The sequence below is a fragment of the Crocodylus siamensis genome, chromosome 1, assembly GCF_052110815.1.
Source record: "Crocodylus siamensis isolate JL-2025a chromosome 1, ASM5211081v1, whole genome shotgun sequence".
NCBI classification, from domain to species: domain Eukaryota; kingdom Metazoa; phylum Chordata; order Crocodylia; family Crocodylidae; genus Crocodylus; species Crocodylus siamensis.
Window position 1 is genome coordinate 28,773,936 of NC_143395.1, and position 14,967 is coordinate 28,788,902.

The following is a 14,967-nucleotide window of genomic DNA, read 5'->3' on the forward strand; positions in this document are numbered from 1 at the left end:
TCCCAGTAATTTCAACTGCATTAGAATCTTAATATCAATTGTCTTCTCCCCAGAAGGTTAAAAAGTAACAAAAGTGCTAATAAATTATTACACAAATTAATACTCTGATGTGACAAAAACATGTGCTTAAGGTTGCTTTCTTGAATTATCCCATGGTAATAATGTTAAGCATAATCTAGAAGTCCTAAATCAACAAAGATATATGCATATGTGTAACTTAAAGAGGTTGCTCCTATTTTAAAATTCACTGGTTGCATCTGCATGTGCTATTAAGGCAATGTGATAAACTCAGACGGAATTTGTGCTGAAGTTTATCATGGTGCCTCAATGGCACATGCAGATAGATGCTCAAACTGCTGTTGTCCAGGGTGCCTGTACACACACTGCACCTGGGACCACAGTAGCCTGAACCAGGCGGAGCAGCCCCAAGCTGGCAGGGGCTTGGGAAGTCAACTCCAGGTTCCAGGTACTGGCACTGGGTGGCAGAGGGGCTGGCTGGGACACAAAGGTGCTAAAGTGCACAGCTGGATGGCAGGCAGCCCCCGTACTTTGCACCCTCACGCCCCAGCTGTCCCCAGTCACCGTCTACATGTGGGCTTCAACACAGTAAGTTACTGTGTCCTAAGATACTACAGTCCTTGACAGCACTATTAGGACACAGTTAATTAATCTACTGTGCCATAATACCAGTGCACATGTAGATGATGACGCTTTACTGGAGACCTAATTAGTCAACTCCACAATAAAGCGCACATGTAGATGTGCCTACTGTTAATTTTGCTGGATACGTATTCAAAGTTATGCATGCTTGTAACTTTGTGGGATCACTATTTAATCTAGTATGAATGGTGTGCATACTCTATCAATGCAAAAACAGCAAAAGTCTTTCTAGATTGCTATTTAATCACAGCCATAAAAAAAAAAAATTATTACAACCAAGAAATTAAAGCTTTAGGTGAAAGGGAATTTTTCATATAAAGGTACCTAAAATTTTAAAAGGTATAAAAAGAGCTTATTCTATGCAAGTGTTTGTTCGTCAATAATGTTACAAAACAAGTCCTCATTCCTAAGTTTTTGGTTTAGGCAGCTTGTATGTCTGTTGAAAGACTACTATACTTGGTAGGACTGAGCATTTTCCACTACACTGGGTGCATCTACACGAGATGTTTACTGTGCAGTTGACTAAATTAGCTGCCCAGTAAACATCTGAGAGTTATCTTATTAGGCTGGAGTAAACTAATTTATTTTGCAGCAGGATAGTACTTGTAGGGTGCATCTACACAAGACGCCGACTGCATAGTAATGTCACATGGCAGAAATCGTGCTGAGACACTAGTGCACAGTAGTACTAAAACACTGCGCAGTAGCATCACCTGAAAGGTGTTTTCTGGTGCTACTGCGCAGTAACTCTGGTTACTGCACATTTATTTAGTACTTGCTTATACAAGTACTAAATAAATGCACAGTAACCACTGAGCAGTAGCATCTCATGTAGACATGGCCGTAAAGTACTAGCCTTCTGAAGAGGAAAAAACTCCATAGCAACTCACATGAAGATGCTGGAGGGCCTGGTTGGGACACAAGAGTGCTCCCGTGCCAGGGGCTGCCTGCCAACTAGCCCCACGCTGAAACTCCCTCATGCACCAGTCAGCTCCTCCATAGCATATTGAGCTGTGGGGAGCAGCCCCAGGCTGGCAGGCTGACCCCTCAAGCCGCCTGCCAGCTGGGGCTGCTCCAACCCAGCTTCACGTGCAACACAGGGAAAAACTCTGGAGTTTATTGCTCCTAAGTTAATTGCTCCCAGGTGCACGTTCAGATGATGCACCCAGGAGCAATAAGATCCAAATCACTAAGCTTCGGAGTTTATTCATGCACAGTAATAGTATGTGTAGAGGCACCCATACTGTAGCAAAGCACAGTGTAAAATCCCACAGCAATAAATCCTATCTGAAAATCAGAACATTCCTTAAACCACTACTATATTAGTATTTCAGAGACTTCTTTAATTAATTTTCTATTCACTGTTTTGCCTTGTCCTCTTTTTTGTTCAGTTTTGAACCAGAAGAAAAAGAACCATGCTTAATAACACAAATACATTATTTGAATATTGTCCTGCAGTCTTTACTGCAGCAAAACTGCCAACAGAAGTCAGGAGAATTTTGTCTGAAGTTCTAACATATCTAACTCACTGTATTATAGTGAATGGACAGTTGTTTGTAACGGCTGCTTTGTGTTAAGGAAGTGCTAGAGCTATTTCCCTGTCTTTGATTTTTATTTTGTTTAGCTATGCATTCATAAAGTTCACAGTCTGTATAGCTTTAAAAAATGCCTTGGCTTAGCATCAATTTAGTAGCTAAGGCATATAGGCTGTAAATGGAACTAACTACCTTTAATAGCAGCCACCTTTGATAAAACATAATAAGCAAATAAATAAAATGTTAACTAGAGCCTGAATTACTACTTGTTCAAAAAGAAAGGCAGTAGAGACTTCAAAGATCTGCTGGGCTGCCCCCTTGTGACAAATCAAGGAATTGCATCTTGTTATTTCCTATGAACTATGCCGGACAATTCTCTTGAAAAGAGCTCTACCTATTTATATTCTGTTATTAAAGCAAGATTTTATGAGGTTGCATTAGGTTTTATGTCTTCTGAGGCATTCTCTTACACTTTACAGTAAATCTTAGCATACAAGAAGGTGCAGTTTAACACCTTCAGATATAAATTAATACTAAATTGTGGAAATTAGCTTTTATACCCAACACTAGTATTACTTAACAATTCACAAATATACAGTAGATAAAAATACAATCTAAATGTCAGAAACACTGCTTTTAAAACAGGCTAATGTCTGATGTTATAGTTAACGAACCTAAACATCACTTCTATGACATTAGTAGAGATGAAGAGCAAAAATAAAAACCAATCCTTATACAGGCAGCCTTCAAACTTATGACACAAATATTTCCTGAAAGCCAGGTCTTAAGTCGAAATGTTGTGGCTCGGAACCAATTTTCCCATAGGAAACAATGTTATAAATAGGGGATTGGTTCCTGAACCAAGGCCTGATACCCTATTTTCAACAAAAATAACACATTTTGTACTCAATCAATTATAGATGAGTAATATAGTTATATTAATACATTTATACTGTAAATAACAATCATATTGATTTGGAAGGACTTCTTTGAGGAGACTTTGCTGGATGTTTTGAAGGGCTCTTGGTTGGACTTTTAGAAGGGTTCTTGGCTGGAGTCTTCTCAGGAGCCTTGGCTGCAGGTTTTCCTGGAGTCTTGTCTGCTTTTTTAAAGAAAGTGTCCAAGAAACTTTGAACATGTTCTTCAGCAAGATGGGTGACCCAGCGCACTCATTTGCTGATGTGGCTTGGCATCAAATCAAGTGTTGTAAAGTTGAAACTGACATCAGAAAGTTGAAACATGGTGTCAATTTATAAACATTGTAAGTGTAAAATGTTGTAACTCGAAACATTGTAAATCGAGGACTGCCTGTATTAAAAAGTGCAAATTGTCATGACTGACTATATTGGGTCACCATTCTAGTTTCATATCTGCTTTACTCCATACGTATTTTCCTCCTCTCTTCAGAAACATCTCCTCATCAAATCCACTGAATTTTATAGCATGCTCAACACCAACATCCAGAATAGATTTGGAAGGCTCCTTTCGTCCATTTCTACAGTTCAGAAAACGCATCTAGAGATGGTAAGAAATGACAAAGTTTTTTAAAATCATAATGTTTGTAAAAAATTAATAATTTGAGCTCCAATCCCACAGTTTTATACTCTTGTCAACTCTGCACATGAACAAGCTGACTGGATCCCAACAAGACTATACCTAGGCACATAGTCTTTAGATGATCAGGGCCTCACAAAATCATGACTTTTGCCTCCTAAAATAGGAGTTAAAGGAAGCCTATTTTGTTTACATATGGATAATGAACACACCTCCAGGCACACATTAGTAATAACTCTTTAAGATTTCACAGTTGAGATTCAAGTGTTACAGAAGCATAGTACATTCCCAGTCCTGCCATAAGATAAGCACAGGAGAATGTTTGTGCACTTGACAAACTACTCAGGGTCTGCTGGCAGGGTGAGGGCCTATGTTTGGCCCATGAAAGTGTTTATGCTCATGAAAGCAATTTCCTTTTAATCCTCGTGTAGCATAAGATTCTCTCAGAAACTTGTTTAAAATCCTCAAGAAGAGTGAACATTACACAGAAATAATTCCACTGGCCTGCCAAACCATGAATAATGTAGCCCACATTAACCAACCAGCAAATATATTAACTCATCAACTGTCAAACCAAAAAACTTACATATTCATCCAGAATAAGATATGAATCTTTCATCTGTAACAGATCAGAAGAAAAAAGCACACATTACTAGATACAACAAAGCCCATTTTACTGAAAGTTGGGGGAAAAGTAAAGCACAGACACAATAAGTATCCACTTCCTTTGGACCTCACCCAAAGCCTGGAAATCAAATGGAGTCTTTTCATTTCTTACAGTAGGCTTGGATCATGCCCTTTGTGCATTTGTTTAAAAATACATCTAGGAGGTATTTGAAACTTATTCCTGGTCTGAGCAAAGAAAATTTAAACTGAATTTTTTTGCCTGGTATCTTTTGTTAGTAGCATTTGCTATAAATGAGCCCAAGGGAAAGAGGTAGATAAGAGAAAAAAGATTGCAGATCAGAATATATTTGGGTGAAGCTAAAAAGGAACCCCCAGAGCCCAAACAGGAGCTGCTGCCATTATTGACACTGCTACTCAGCTGGGGTTGAAACAAGCACATACTCTGTGCCCTGGGTCAGAGCTGGAGCCAGAGGGTAAGCAGGGGGGCAGAGGCCATGGTGGGCAGGAGGGCAGGTAAGTATGGACACTGATGCATTCCCAGAATATTGAGTCCCCCAACCCCCTTGGCCAATCAGCAGGGCTACTGTCTCCTCAGTCAATCAGTAGTGAGTGGTGGGGCCACCAGGCCCTTTAGCCAATCAGCAACAAAGGGCAGGGTCATCACATAAAGGCCACCTCTCTCCCTCCACAGCTGAATCAGAACCCTGCTCCTCCTCACTGTACATCATCCTCTCTCTAGGCACAGCCAACAGAATCATGAGGACAAATGATTGGCATGTATTTCCACCAATGAACTGAAAAAACAGGACTTTTTGCAGTCTGTTCCTTATTCAGAGAAGGACAGGGGACGAAGGGTTTAAAACAGGATGGTTTGGTACAAAACAGGACCAGTGGCCACTGAGGGACAGGAGCCGGGGACAGGAGGGCAGGTAGGCAGCAGGTGGGACAAGTAGGGGATGGGGACAGGGGGAATGGCAGGGGGAGAAGGCAGCCCCAGACAAGGTGTAGTGCGGCAAGGGGTAGGAGTCAGGCTGCTTGACTTGCCCACAGCTGGCTCCACACTGCCTGCTCCCCTACTGCCTGTCCCCACCTTCCCACACTTATTGTGCCCCTGGTGCTGCTTTTCCTGCTGCAGCAGTAGGGGCAGGTAGTCAAATTTAAAACAACTCTCTGATAATTAGATTCTAAACAGACATGGATAACTATAATAAATATATATTTTTTTCCATTTCTTGAATCTAGGATTTCTGTAACTAAGGTAACCGCATAGTCTTAGCAAATCTAATGATTTGCTGCTTTTTCATTAGGACACTCAAGTCAGTAGCAGGTAAATCAGGAAGTCATTTAAATCTTTTAAATCATGCTGCTATCACTAGTCATTTGCCAAATCCCATTGTTTTCAATATCAGACACAGCATAAGCTTATTTAATTGTGCCTGCTAATTCTTAAGGGAACAATCTATTCTAAGCTGTTCGCACCTCATTAATGCTCATTAAACTGTTACAAAGAACATGATCTGAGCCTATGGCCAGCTGTTGGAATCACATTAAAGACACATTGTTGCTCAGAACAACTTGCCTCTTAGATTAGCCTTGAAATTGCCAGGACATAGTCTGTTTGAGGGTTGCTACTATCATACCACTGACAAAAGTGAAACTATGTCACGGGTGCACAGTCTACAGTCCAGGGCCAGATCTGACCCACAGAGCCATTTTATCTGGCTTTTGGAGCCAAGCTAGAGGGAAGCAGTGTGCTTGGTGGCATTTCTGTGGTGGAGGAATTTGCCCCAGTGGTAGGGAGAAGCAGCAGCAGCTGCACTGTACAGGGAATGGTGAGTCCAGCTCTAGGTCTGGTCCCAGCTTTGGCTCTCATTCCAGTTGTGGCATAGGCCAGGTTGGAAGCTATCCACTCACGGAGCTAGGCTCCATTAAAGCAGTCACGACTACAAAAGGTCATCAACCCCTAAGCTAGAAGGATTAACTGTCCACCTTGCATAGGCAGAGAGAGAAAACCATTCTTTGGTGGGTGGGCTGAGTGCATATGCACATGCACGCATGTGCCCACCCAGCAGGTAATTCTGTGGGGGAAGGAGTGTGGGGAGGGGGAAGGGCTATGGTGAGGGGTCAAGCTGAGGCCCCAGCAGTGAGGGAGGAAGCGGGGTACAGGCAGGACCCACTTGCCCCAGCCCCTGCTCCTGCCTGTGCCCCGCTCCCTCCCTCACTGCTGGGGCCTTGATCTGCCCCCTCTCTCCCCCGTGGTGAGGAAGGGAATGGAGCAGGGGTGGGCTCTGCACAGCAGGGGTGGGCAGCAGGATGGTGCTGCGAGAAGCTCATCCAGGGGACACCTGGCGCAGGGAGGTGGTGGCGGCTCCTGCCGCTGCATGTACTGCAGGAGGGCATGGGGGCTGTGTACCCCATATTTGTGCAGGGGGTGAGGGTGGGCTGTGGCCAGGCTCTTCCCAGCAGGGGGCGGGGCTGAGCTGTGCTTGGAGTAGATGCCACATGGCAGCAGTGCAGCGGGGTCAGGGCTACAGCAAATTTTGAGGTGGCTGCAGTCCCTCTGTAACTCCCCTTCCCAGCACTGCTGTTGCCCACTGCCAAGCGCAGCCTGGCCCAGCCCCCCCTGCTGAGAAGAGCCCAATACAGCCCCAGCAGCCTGCAGTGGCAGCCCACCCCATCTTGCGCAAACCTGGGGGTACACAGGTGCCTCCTGGGGTGCAGGTAACAGCAGGAGCCACCCCCTGGATGAGCCACTTGCAGCTCAGTCCTGCCCTGCACCCCAGCTGCGTAGCACCTGCCCAAGCTCCACTCCCTCCCTCACCACTGCGCACACACGTCCCTCCCTACCCCTGCTCCAGCCGCTGGAAATCTACTGCTGGGCTGCCTTGTGGCCCTACTGCAAAATTCCCACTGATTTCAACTGGAGAAGAATTAGGCTCCATCACTGTAAGAATCCCAATATTATGCAGTTTCCAATCAAAATAAACTTGAAAAAGCAACTTGTCTCCAAATATAACAAAAACAGTTGCTAAAGGAATTGTATTAGCAAATTTCTAAGCAAGTGTTAATTAACATGATTATTGCTGTCTAGACAAGATTTCTAGATCATGATAAAGATTTGTGTTTACCTTCTGATTTGACTCTGGCACTATACATGAGATATCTCTGTGGCGATCCAGGAATCGTTCAAAATCCTCATCACTGATAACAAATTTCTCTGCTTCTCTCAGAGCATTTTCACCTACGTTCTCCCCATCAATGAGCAGACACTGGAATACCTGAAATACAGGGTATATCTGATGATATATTTATTTATCGTTATTGCCATGGAGCTCAGGACATGACTGGCACTGTTGCTAAAGGAGAAAACCAACTGTATCATCAGTGAAGACAGTGAAGTCATATCACAGAGCATAAAACAAGCATAAATAAGAGAAAATGACAGTGTGAAATCCTGACAGCAAAGTCAGTGAGAGACTACCATCTGTTTGAGTGAAGCTAAAATTTTGCTTATAATTTTCTTTCAAATAAAGAGTTGATATTCAACTTATACCAGTTTAATTCTGGTGTAAAGATTTTTTCAAGGCAAGTACAATTGTGTAACAATAGTGTAATGGAGAAGAGAATCAGGCTCTTGCTTTTTTCCCCTATGACCTGCCTGCTGTTGAAAGTCTTTCATGAGCTTTGCCCTTTTAGAAGCATGTTATCTTTACATGCTTTTTTTTAAAGAAGTAGTTATTAGTATTTTTTAATGGAAAATACACGTTATAATTACTACAGTGTGCTGAGTCTTCTTTGGGCTTTTTTTCACATTAACAGTATGGCACTTGTATGTTTTAGCTGTAAAAAGGCATTATTTTTCCAATTCTTTTCTATCAAAAAACAACTAAATCGATATATCATGAAATATATCCTAAATACCATAAAGAAAAAATGTTTGGGGAATGCTTCAACCTGTCTAGAAATTCACTGCACAAGAAAGGCTCTAATTTATGAAAATGGAAAATATGCAAAAGGAAGATCATGCAAATGGAAATGGTTCTAATTAATGCAACTGGAAGATCTGTCCATCATTTTCCCAAACTGTTCCTTCTCCCCTGGAAAGGGAACACATGATCCTGTATTTCTGACTTACCTTCCAACGAACAGGGTTCAGTGCTTTAATCTGTTCATTCATGTCTTCTTCCACATTAAATCTATTAATCACTGAATTTAATTTAAAAGCCACGCCATATTCTTGACACCATTTTCTCAATTTTTGCAGATTTTCAACATGGCTTTTTTTCCCTTGCCCACGGCCAATTAAAGCATTGACTTCCTCATCAAAACTATCACAAGAAATTGCCAGGATGTCTAGGTATTCACCTGAAAAGAGAAAACAATTAAGACAAAATAATATAATTTTTTTCTAGTATGCAATTTATCATCCAGCACTGTCCCTTTCCACCTTCAAGTACACCTTCAAAATCTATCATGATACCTTACTAAACAGGACTGTAGGAATAGACTGTACTTCAAGTGGCATGGCACACCCTACTTCTTTACATAGTCGATGGGTGCATCTATATACCCGCTGTTAAGGTGAAACAATAAACTCTGGCTCATACTGCACCAGAGTTTGTTGCTCCCAGGTGCCACATTTACACGTGTGCCAGAGACTCCAGCATGTTGAACCAGAGGGAAGAGGGCCCAGGGAATCAGCCTGCCAGCCCGGGGCCACTTCAACCAAGCTCAGTGTGCTGCATAGGGGCTGGCTGGGGTACAAGGGTGTTCTAGCTTGGGCTAGCTAGCAGGCAGCCCCAGCATTGAAGCATCCTCATGCCCCAGCCAGCCAAGGCAGCATCTATACATGTGATGCTGTGGAGTAAAAAACTCAGTAGCAGGATAGTACTTGTATTTACAAGGTAGCAAGAGGTTTACTGCGGAGCTAATTAGTCTACCTCACAGTAAACATCTTATGTAGACATGCCCTCTGTTTGGTAACAAGTTAAGGTAGTCAGTCTAATCACATTTGATTTAAAAATGCACATAAGAAACTTTATTACATATCTCTAGTTTCAAAGTATTTTATCTGGTTCTTGATTTTATTCACCATACATGTAGTATTAATAAACTATTCCCAAATAATTATTTTAATAAGCAACTTGGTGAGAAGCTGAAGTGAGAAGAGTCCTAAAACTTGTGTATTTTTTCAAATGTGAACTTTGTTTTTTCTTACCGTAATTCTTGAACCATCTTTCTCTAATCAAGCTGCCATTGCTCACAATGCTGACACTTGGTAACTTTAATTCTTGCTTGCAAAACTGGACCAATTTGCCCACAAATTCTCCTCTATCAGTCAGAAATGGTTCTCCTCCTGAAAAATTAATTTTCTCCATACCTAGTATATGAGAAAAAAGAAAAAGAGACTGTTTAGTTCAGATATATTAAAGTGTGGCAAACTTTTTCTCACAGCAAACTGCACAGAACGGATAGTGATGACTGACTTGAATAAATGTGATACTGCTGCTCAGTCACAATTCACAAGGCAGGATCTCATAGTCTTTTTGCAAGTCAACCCCTCTGAAGTAAATAAGCCAATTTAAAAACTTCCTGATGGAAACCTATTTTTTCTAGCAGAAGATCTGCTTTAGTTTGTAAACATATAAAATTCCCATGAACTACAATTGGACCCCAACTCTCTCTCACTACAGAAAATATCTTAGAAGATACTACCCAATGCAACTAACTAAAAGTCCAGGATTTGCAAATCAGGGTCAGCAGCATCAGTCCCTCGGTCTTCCAGGAAACAGAAAAATGCCAACATCTATGCCTAGCCTCTTGCATTTGGGTACCAAGATTTTTAAAAAATGACCTAGCCTTGAAAATTTGGAACAGCAATTTACTCCTTACTGTAAACCACATCTTTCACATGTCAAATTTGTCTTTTTTATTTTTTAAAACAGCTCCAGCTGCTATTGCAATCTGTGTATGCCAGGAGTCACCTATCTGCGCGACGCTTTGGACTGTGCTGCAGATCCAGAGAAGTTTCGGATGCTTTGGATGCTGAAGCAGCATGTCCAGATTGAAGTGCTGGCTTGTTTAGGATTTCCAAAGCAGTTTGGAGCTTCTGAACTGCTTAGGAGCCTCTTGGAGATCTGGCCATAGGGTATAATGGGAAATCAATGAAATATCTGTAACTTGGTTGTTTTTTGTCTGATTTGGATGAAACTTGCAGGAGTGGTAGCCTCTGTGGAGAGCATGAAACCTGCCAAGTTACAAGAAGATTGGTGTAGGGGTTTGGGGGGAACTGCACCCTAAATTCTTGAAAGCAAAACTCACGTCACATATATGTGTTACACCATAGGGGGGTGAAACTGCAGGGATGGTGGCCCCTGTTGAGGCCAGAAAGCCTGCCAAGTTTCAAGGAGATAAGTGCAGGGGTTTGGAGGAAACTGCACCTCAAGCTGCGGACAAGGAAAACACATAACGTGGGTGACACTGTGTGTGTTAAAGTACAGCAGGATGAAAGCTGCAGACCTGATAGCCCCTGCTGTGTGACAGCTGTCAAGGAGATATGTGCAGGGGTTCTGGGTTCTAGGGCCCTGCAGCTCTAGCTGCTGACAGGTAAAACTCGTGACACTTCTTGAAACTTGCCAGGCTTCATGGTCTCAGCACAGGCTACCACCCCTGCAAGTTTCATCCAAATCAGACAAAAAACCACAGCAAAGTTATAGATATTTCATTGATTCCCCATTATACCCCATGGCTGGATCTCCAAGGTGGCTCCAAAGCTTTGGAGTCACTTTGGCCAGATTGAAGCAGGAAACTGGTATGGAGCTCCAGATCAGATCCCTGGCATCTGAAGTAGCTGGATCTGAAGCCGGGTCGAATAGCTGCCTGCTCACACAGTCCTACTGTGCACATGGTAGGCTGCAGCTATGTCTCATCTATCCCATAGATGCCACCATGGGTGGATCTAGAATATTGAAAAGGGGGGGTGCAGATGGTAAGGTACCTCATTACCAGGGATCCTGGTTTTCTCCATTTAAAAATTACAAATTCTCTGATTAAAACCCCAAAATCCATGATAAAAATTAAAGGCCCTCCACAGCAACCCCCCAGTGCTGCTGGTGCCCTGCACTCTCCCCCACAGCCTCATCAGCTCCCCTGATGCCCCTCGCAACAGCCCCCCAGACCCACAGACAGACACAGACATGTAGGCACATACATGTAGACGCAGAGGCACACACAGACACTGACACCCACCCCAGCAGGTAAGTGTGTGTGGGGGGAAGAGGTGGGGCAGGATGGAGGAAAGGGAAGGTGTTGCGGGGGTAGATCAAGAAGGGGTAGAGTGTGCCCCTCTATCCACTCCCAGGAGCAGGGCCAGAGGGTAAGGGCAGGGGTGCCACTCTGCAGGCCATACACGTGCCGACTGGCTTGACAGGGGGTTTGCACATGGAGGCTGCCACCACTACTCTGCTACTGCACCCTGCTCTACCATCCCATGGCCACCTGCACAGCTTTGTGGACAAGTGGCACAGGGCGCGGCAGTGGCAGTGCAGTGGCAACCACTGTTGCAGGCCTCATATGTGCTGCCCAACCAGGGGGTAGAAAGGAGGGCTTGCATGCAGCATCCACCACTGCACCACTGCTTACGCACTGTGACCAACTGCACAGCTCTGGTGGTGTGGGCTGGTGGCGGCTGCGTGCTGGCTTGGGGGACTTAGCTGGCAAGTGCTAGGGAAGATGGTTGGGGGCTGAGGGAGCGGGGGTTGCTGCCAGCTTCAGGAGGCACACCACAGCCAGAAACAGGGCCAGGGGGTGAGGGCAGGGGTGCTCCTCTGTGGGGGGTCTGCTGGCAAGCGATGCAGTACAAATCTTCCCACTGCCCCCGTGGAGCCATGCTCGGAGCTGTGCAGCTGGGCGGCAGCAGCAGTGTGGTGGCGGCTGTGGCTGTCACACAGCATGGGATGGTGGTGGGGATGGCTGCGTGCCACCTGGCCACCACCACAGTGCTGCTGCTGCCCTGTGGCCGACTGCACAGCTCTGGGCGCAGCTCCACGGCGGCGCGGGGAGGTTTTGTAGGCAGCGGCTGTCTCTGCTGCAAAAATTATTCTTCAAGAGCTTTGGGGCATAAATACCCTAGCTTAATGAAGGGTATTTACACCCGAAATGTTGCAAAGAAAAATTTTTCCAACTGTTTGATCTGGTCTAATGAAAGATTTCAGATTTACCCAAAGAACCGTGTCTGCCCGTGTCCTCAGACTAACACGGCTACAGCCTACACTCCTGCAGCCACTGCCAGGCACTTGGTTTTAAACTTTGTGTGGAAAAGGGATCCAAGGGGAGGGCAGCACGCCCCCGCTCCGCTCCTGGCTGTCACCGCGCGCAGCCCTTTGGCTGGTCTCTCAGGGCCTGCCCGGCTCCACCTGTGCCAAACCGCGGCGCCAAGCCCAGCGAGTGCCAAACCGCAGGAGCGATCAGCGAAGCCGGGTGCAGGGCGCGGATGCTGCCGTCTGCACCTCGGTCCGGCGCGTCCCCGCCCCCGCCCCCGCTCACCCGCCGCCCGCAGCATGGCGAGCCCCCGCCGCGCCTCCTCCAGGGGCAGCTCGAAGGAGGTCTTGGCCGTGTGGAAGCAGAAGCCGCACTTGTAGTTGCAGCGCCGGGTGAAGTGGTAGTTGACGCTGGTGGGGGTCGGGCCGGGGCCGGGGCCGCTTCGCCCCAGCACCAGCCGCAGCCGGGGCCAGACGTGTGCCAGGCTCCAGCGCAGGACGCTGAGCGGGCTCCGCAGGGCGCGCAGCAGCAGCGCGGCCAGCGCCAGGGGCAGGCGGAGCATCGCGAGGCAGCGGCGGGCGCCGCGGCCGGGCGGCTTTATAGCGGGAGCGGGCGGGGAAAGCGGGGCTGGTTTCGCTTTCCATTCCCCAGAAGCGAAACCGCAACCGCACTGCCGCCGCCTCCCGCCCCCGGGCAGGTGCTGGCTGGTCCCTTCAGCCCCTCGGCCGGCCGCGCCTCAGCGCCAGTCCGGCGAGCTGCGCTGCGCTGCGCTGCGCTGCGGGAGCCGGGCTCCTGCCGGCACGCGCGGGCCCAGCAGGCACAAGCCCGCCTGAGACCAGCCCCTGATGCTCTGCCCGCAGCTCGGGGGCAGGTGAGGCATGGCCCCGAGCAGCGTCCTGACCTTTGCCGCGGCAGGACCCCGTTTCTGGCCCCATGGCCTCAGGGTGGCCCCTCACTCCCACCCGTCCACTGATCTTGTCACCCCATTTGGGGCCACGACCTACAGTTCGGGAACTGCTGTCCCAGAAGAACTGAAGTAGGCTTCATAAGCCACAGAAGCAGGGGCGGGTAACCCGGCTTTGCCCCCCCAAACACGGGGCAGCGGTAGGGCCACAAGGCAGCCGGGCAGCAGGCTTTTGGCGGCTTCAGCGGGCGTGGGGAGGGAGGGAGTGGGGCTGGGGGGGGCAGGCGCTGCACAGCCAGGGCAGGACGCGGGACTGAGCCGTGCGTGGTTTGTCCAGGGGGCACAGCTCCTGCTGCTACACGCACCCTGGGAGGCACAGGGGTTGTGTGCCCCCAGATCTGCGTGGGGCAGGGCAGCCTGCTGCGGTGGGCTGGGATCAGGGCTGTGCCAGGCTCTTTCTGGAGGGGGAGGGCTGGGCCGCACTGTACTCAAGGCTGGCGGCAGCATCACTAGGAGGGGGTTATGGGGGGGAGCTGCAGCCACCCCAAAATTCGCCATAGCATCTCCAGCACCACTGCCACCGTCCCAAGTGTAGCACAGCCCAGCCCCTGCCAGGAAGAGTCCAGCGCAGCCCCAGCCCTCAGCAGCAGGCCACCCTGCCCTGTGCAGATCCAGGGGTATACGCCCCTCCATGCCTGCCAAGCTGTGTGCAGTGGCGGGAGCTGCCACCCCCTCCCTGCACCCCCCAGACAAGCTGCTGGTGGCTTCATCTCACGCCCACCCTGGCTGTGCAGGGTCTGCCCCAGCCCTACTCTCTTCCCCCTCCATAGCCCTTTCACCTTCCCTTGCCCCTTCCTCCACAGATTTACCTGCAGGGGGGTGCACATGCACACACATGCTCAGCCCCCCCCCAAATAATTTTTTTCTCCATCCACCTTGTACCCAAAGGACAGGATTGTCCCCCTCTCTGTGGCAGTTTTCAAGCCTTGGAAATAGCATTTTTGTCATTTCTGAGCAGGCTGAAATTCTAGCATTCCTGCAGTGTGGGTAAGTTTGTATGTGACTACATAGGCATATTCTTTGGGCACATCCAGACAAGTGTGGTCGTACGGTATGCAGGGCTGCAAACATGTTTGCAGCCCCACGTACTGCACAGTCCAGAGTTCTCCGCACTGCAAGGGCGTGCTGCCGAAGCTCTGGTTTTTTTCCACATTTTTATTTTTACCCTTGGATATCCAGGGGTGGACTTCTGCACAATGCCCCTCGGCTATCCCACTCCACCGCACATCTAAGTGCCTTTTTTCAAGAGGCATCCCTACGTGCAGGCATCTAGTCGCAGAGAACAACCCGTGTCATCCACATGTTCCATTTCAGTGTCTTCACTTCATTTCATCACCATTCTCCATGTCCCTGTCCTCACTCATTTCT

The 14,967-nt window shown here is 47.3% G+C and overlaps 1 protein-coding gene across 1 annotated transcript; it reads right to left on the reverse strand.

Annotated features, from left to right (window-relative positions):
* Nucleotides 1–1,480: 1,480 nt before the first annotated feature.
* On the reverse strand, nt 1,481–13,197 carry RSAD2 (radical S-adenosyl methionine domain containing 2). The gene is made up of 6 exons (XM_090031376.1): nt 12,921–13,197; nt 9,595–9,756; nt 8,512–8,741; nt 7,505–7,654; nt 4,336–4,368; nt 1,481–3,710 (listed from the first exon to the last, which is right to left on the reverse strand). The coding sequence occupies exons 1-6, from the start codon at nt 13,195–13,197 to the stop codon at nt 3,546–3,548; spliced, it is 1,017 nt and encodes a 338-aa protein (XP_089887502.1). The 3' UTR covers nt 1,481–3,545.
* Between the last annotated feature and the right edge of the window lie 1,770 nt (nt 13,198–14,967).

What these genes read in the sequence shown, in the direction of transcription:
- RSAD2 (XM_090031376.1), bottom strand. Translation starts at nt 13,197, where the DNA reads ATGCTCCGCCTGCCCCTGGCGCTGGCCGCGCTGCTGCTGCGCGCCCTG. An exon ending in TGAACCCTGTTCGTTGGAAG is followed by an intron (nt 7,655 to 8,511) that starts GTAAGTCAGAAA and finishes CCTGTATTTCAG; the next exon opens with GTATTCCAGTGTCTGCTCAT. An exon ending in ATCTTATTCTGGATGAATAT is followed by an intron (nt 3,711 to 4,335) that starts GTAAGTTTTTTG and finishes TACCATCTCTAG; the next exon opens with ATGCGTTTTCTGAACTGTAG.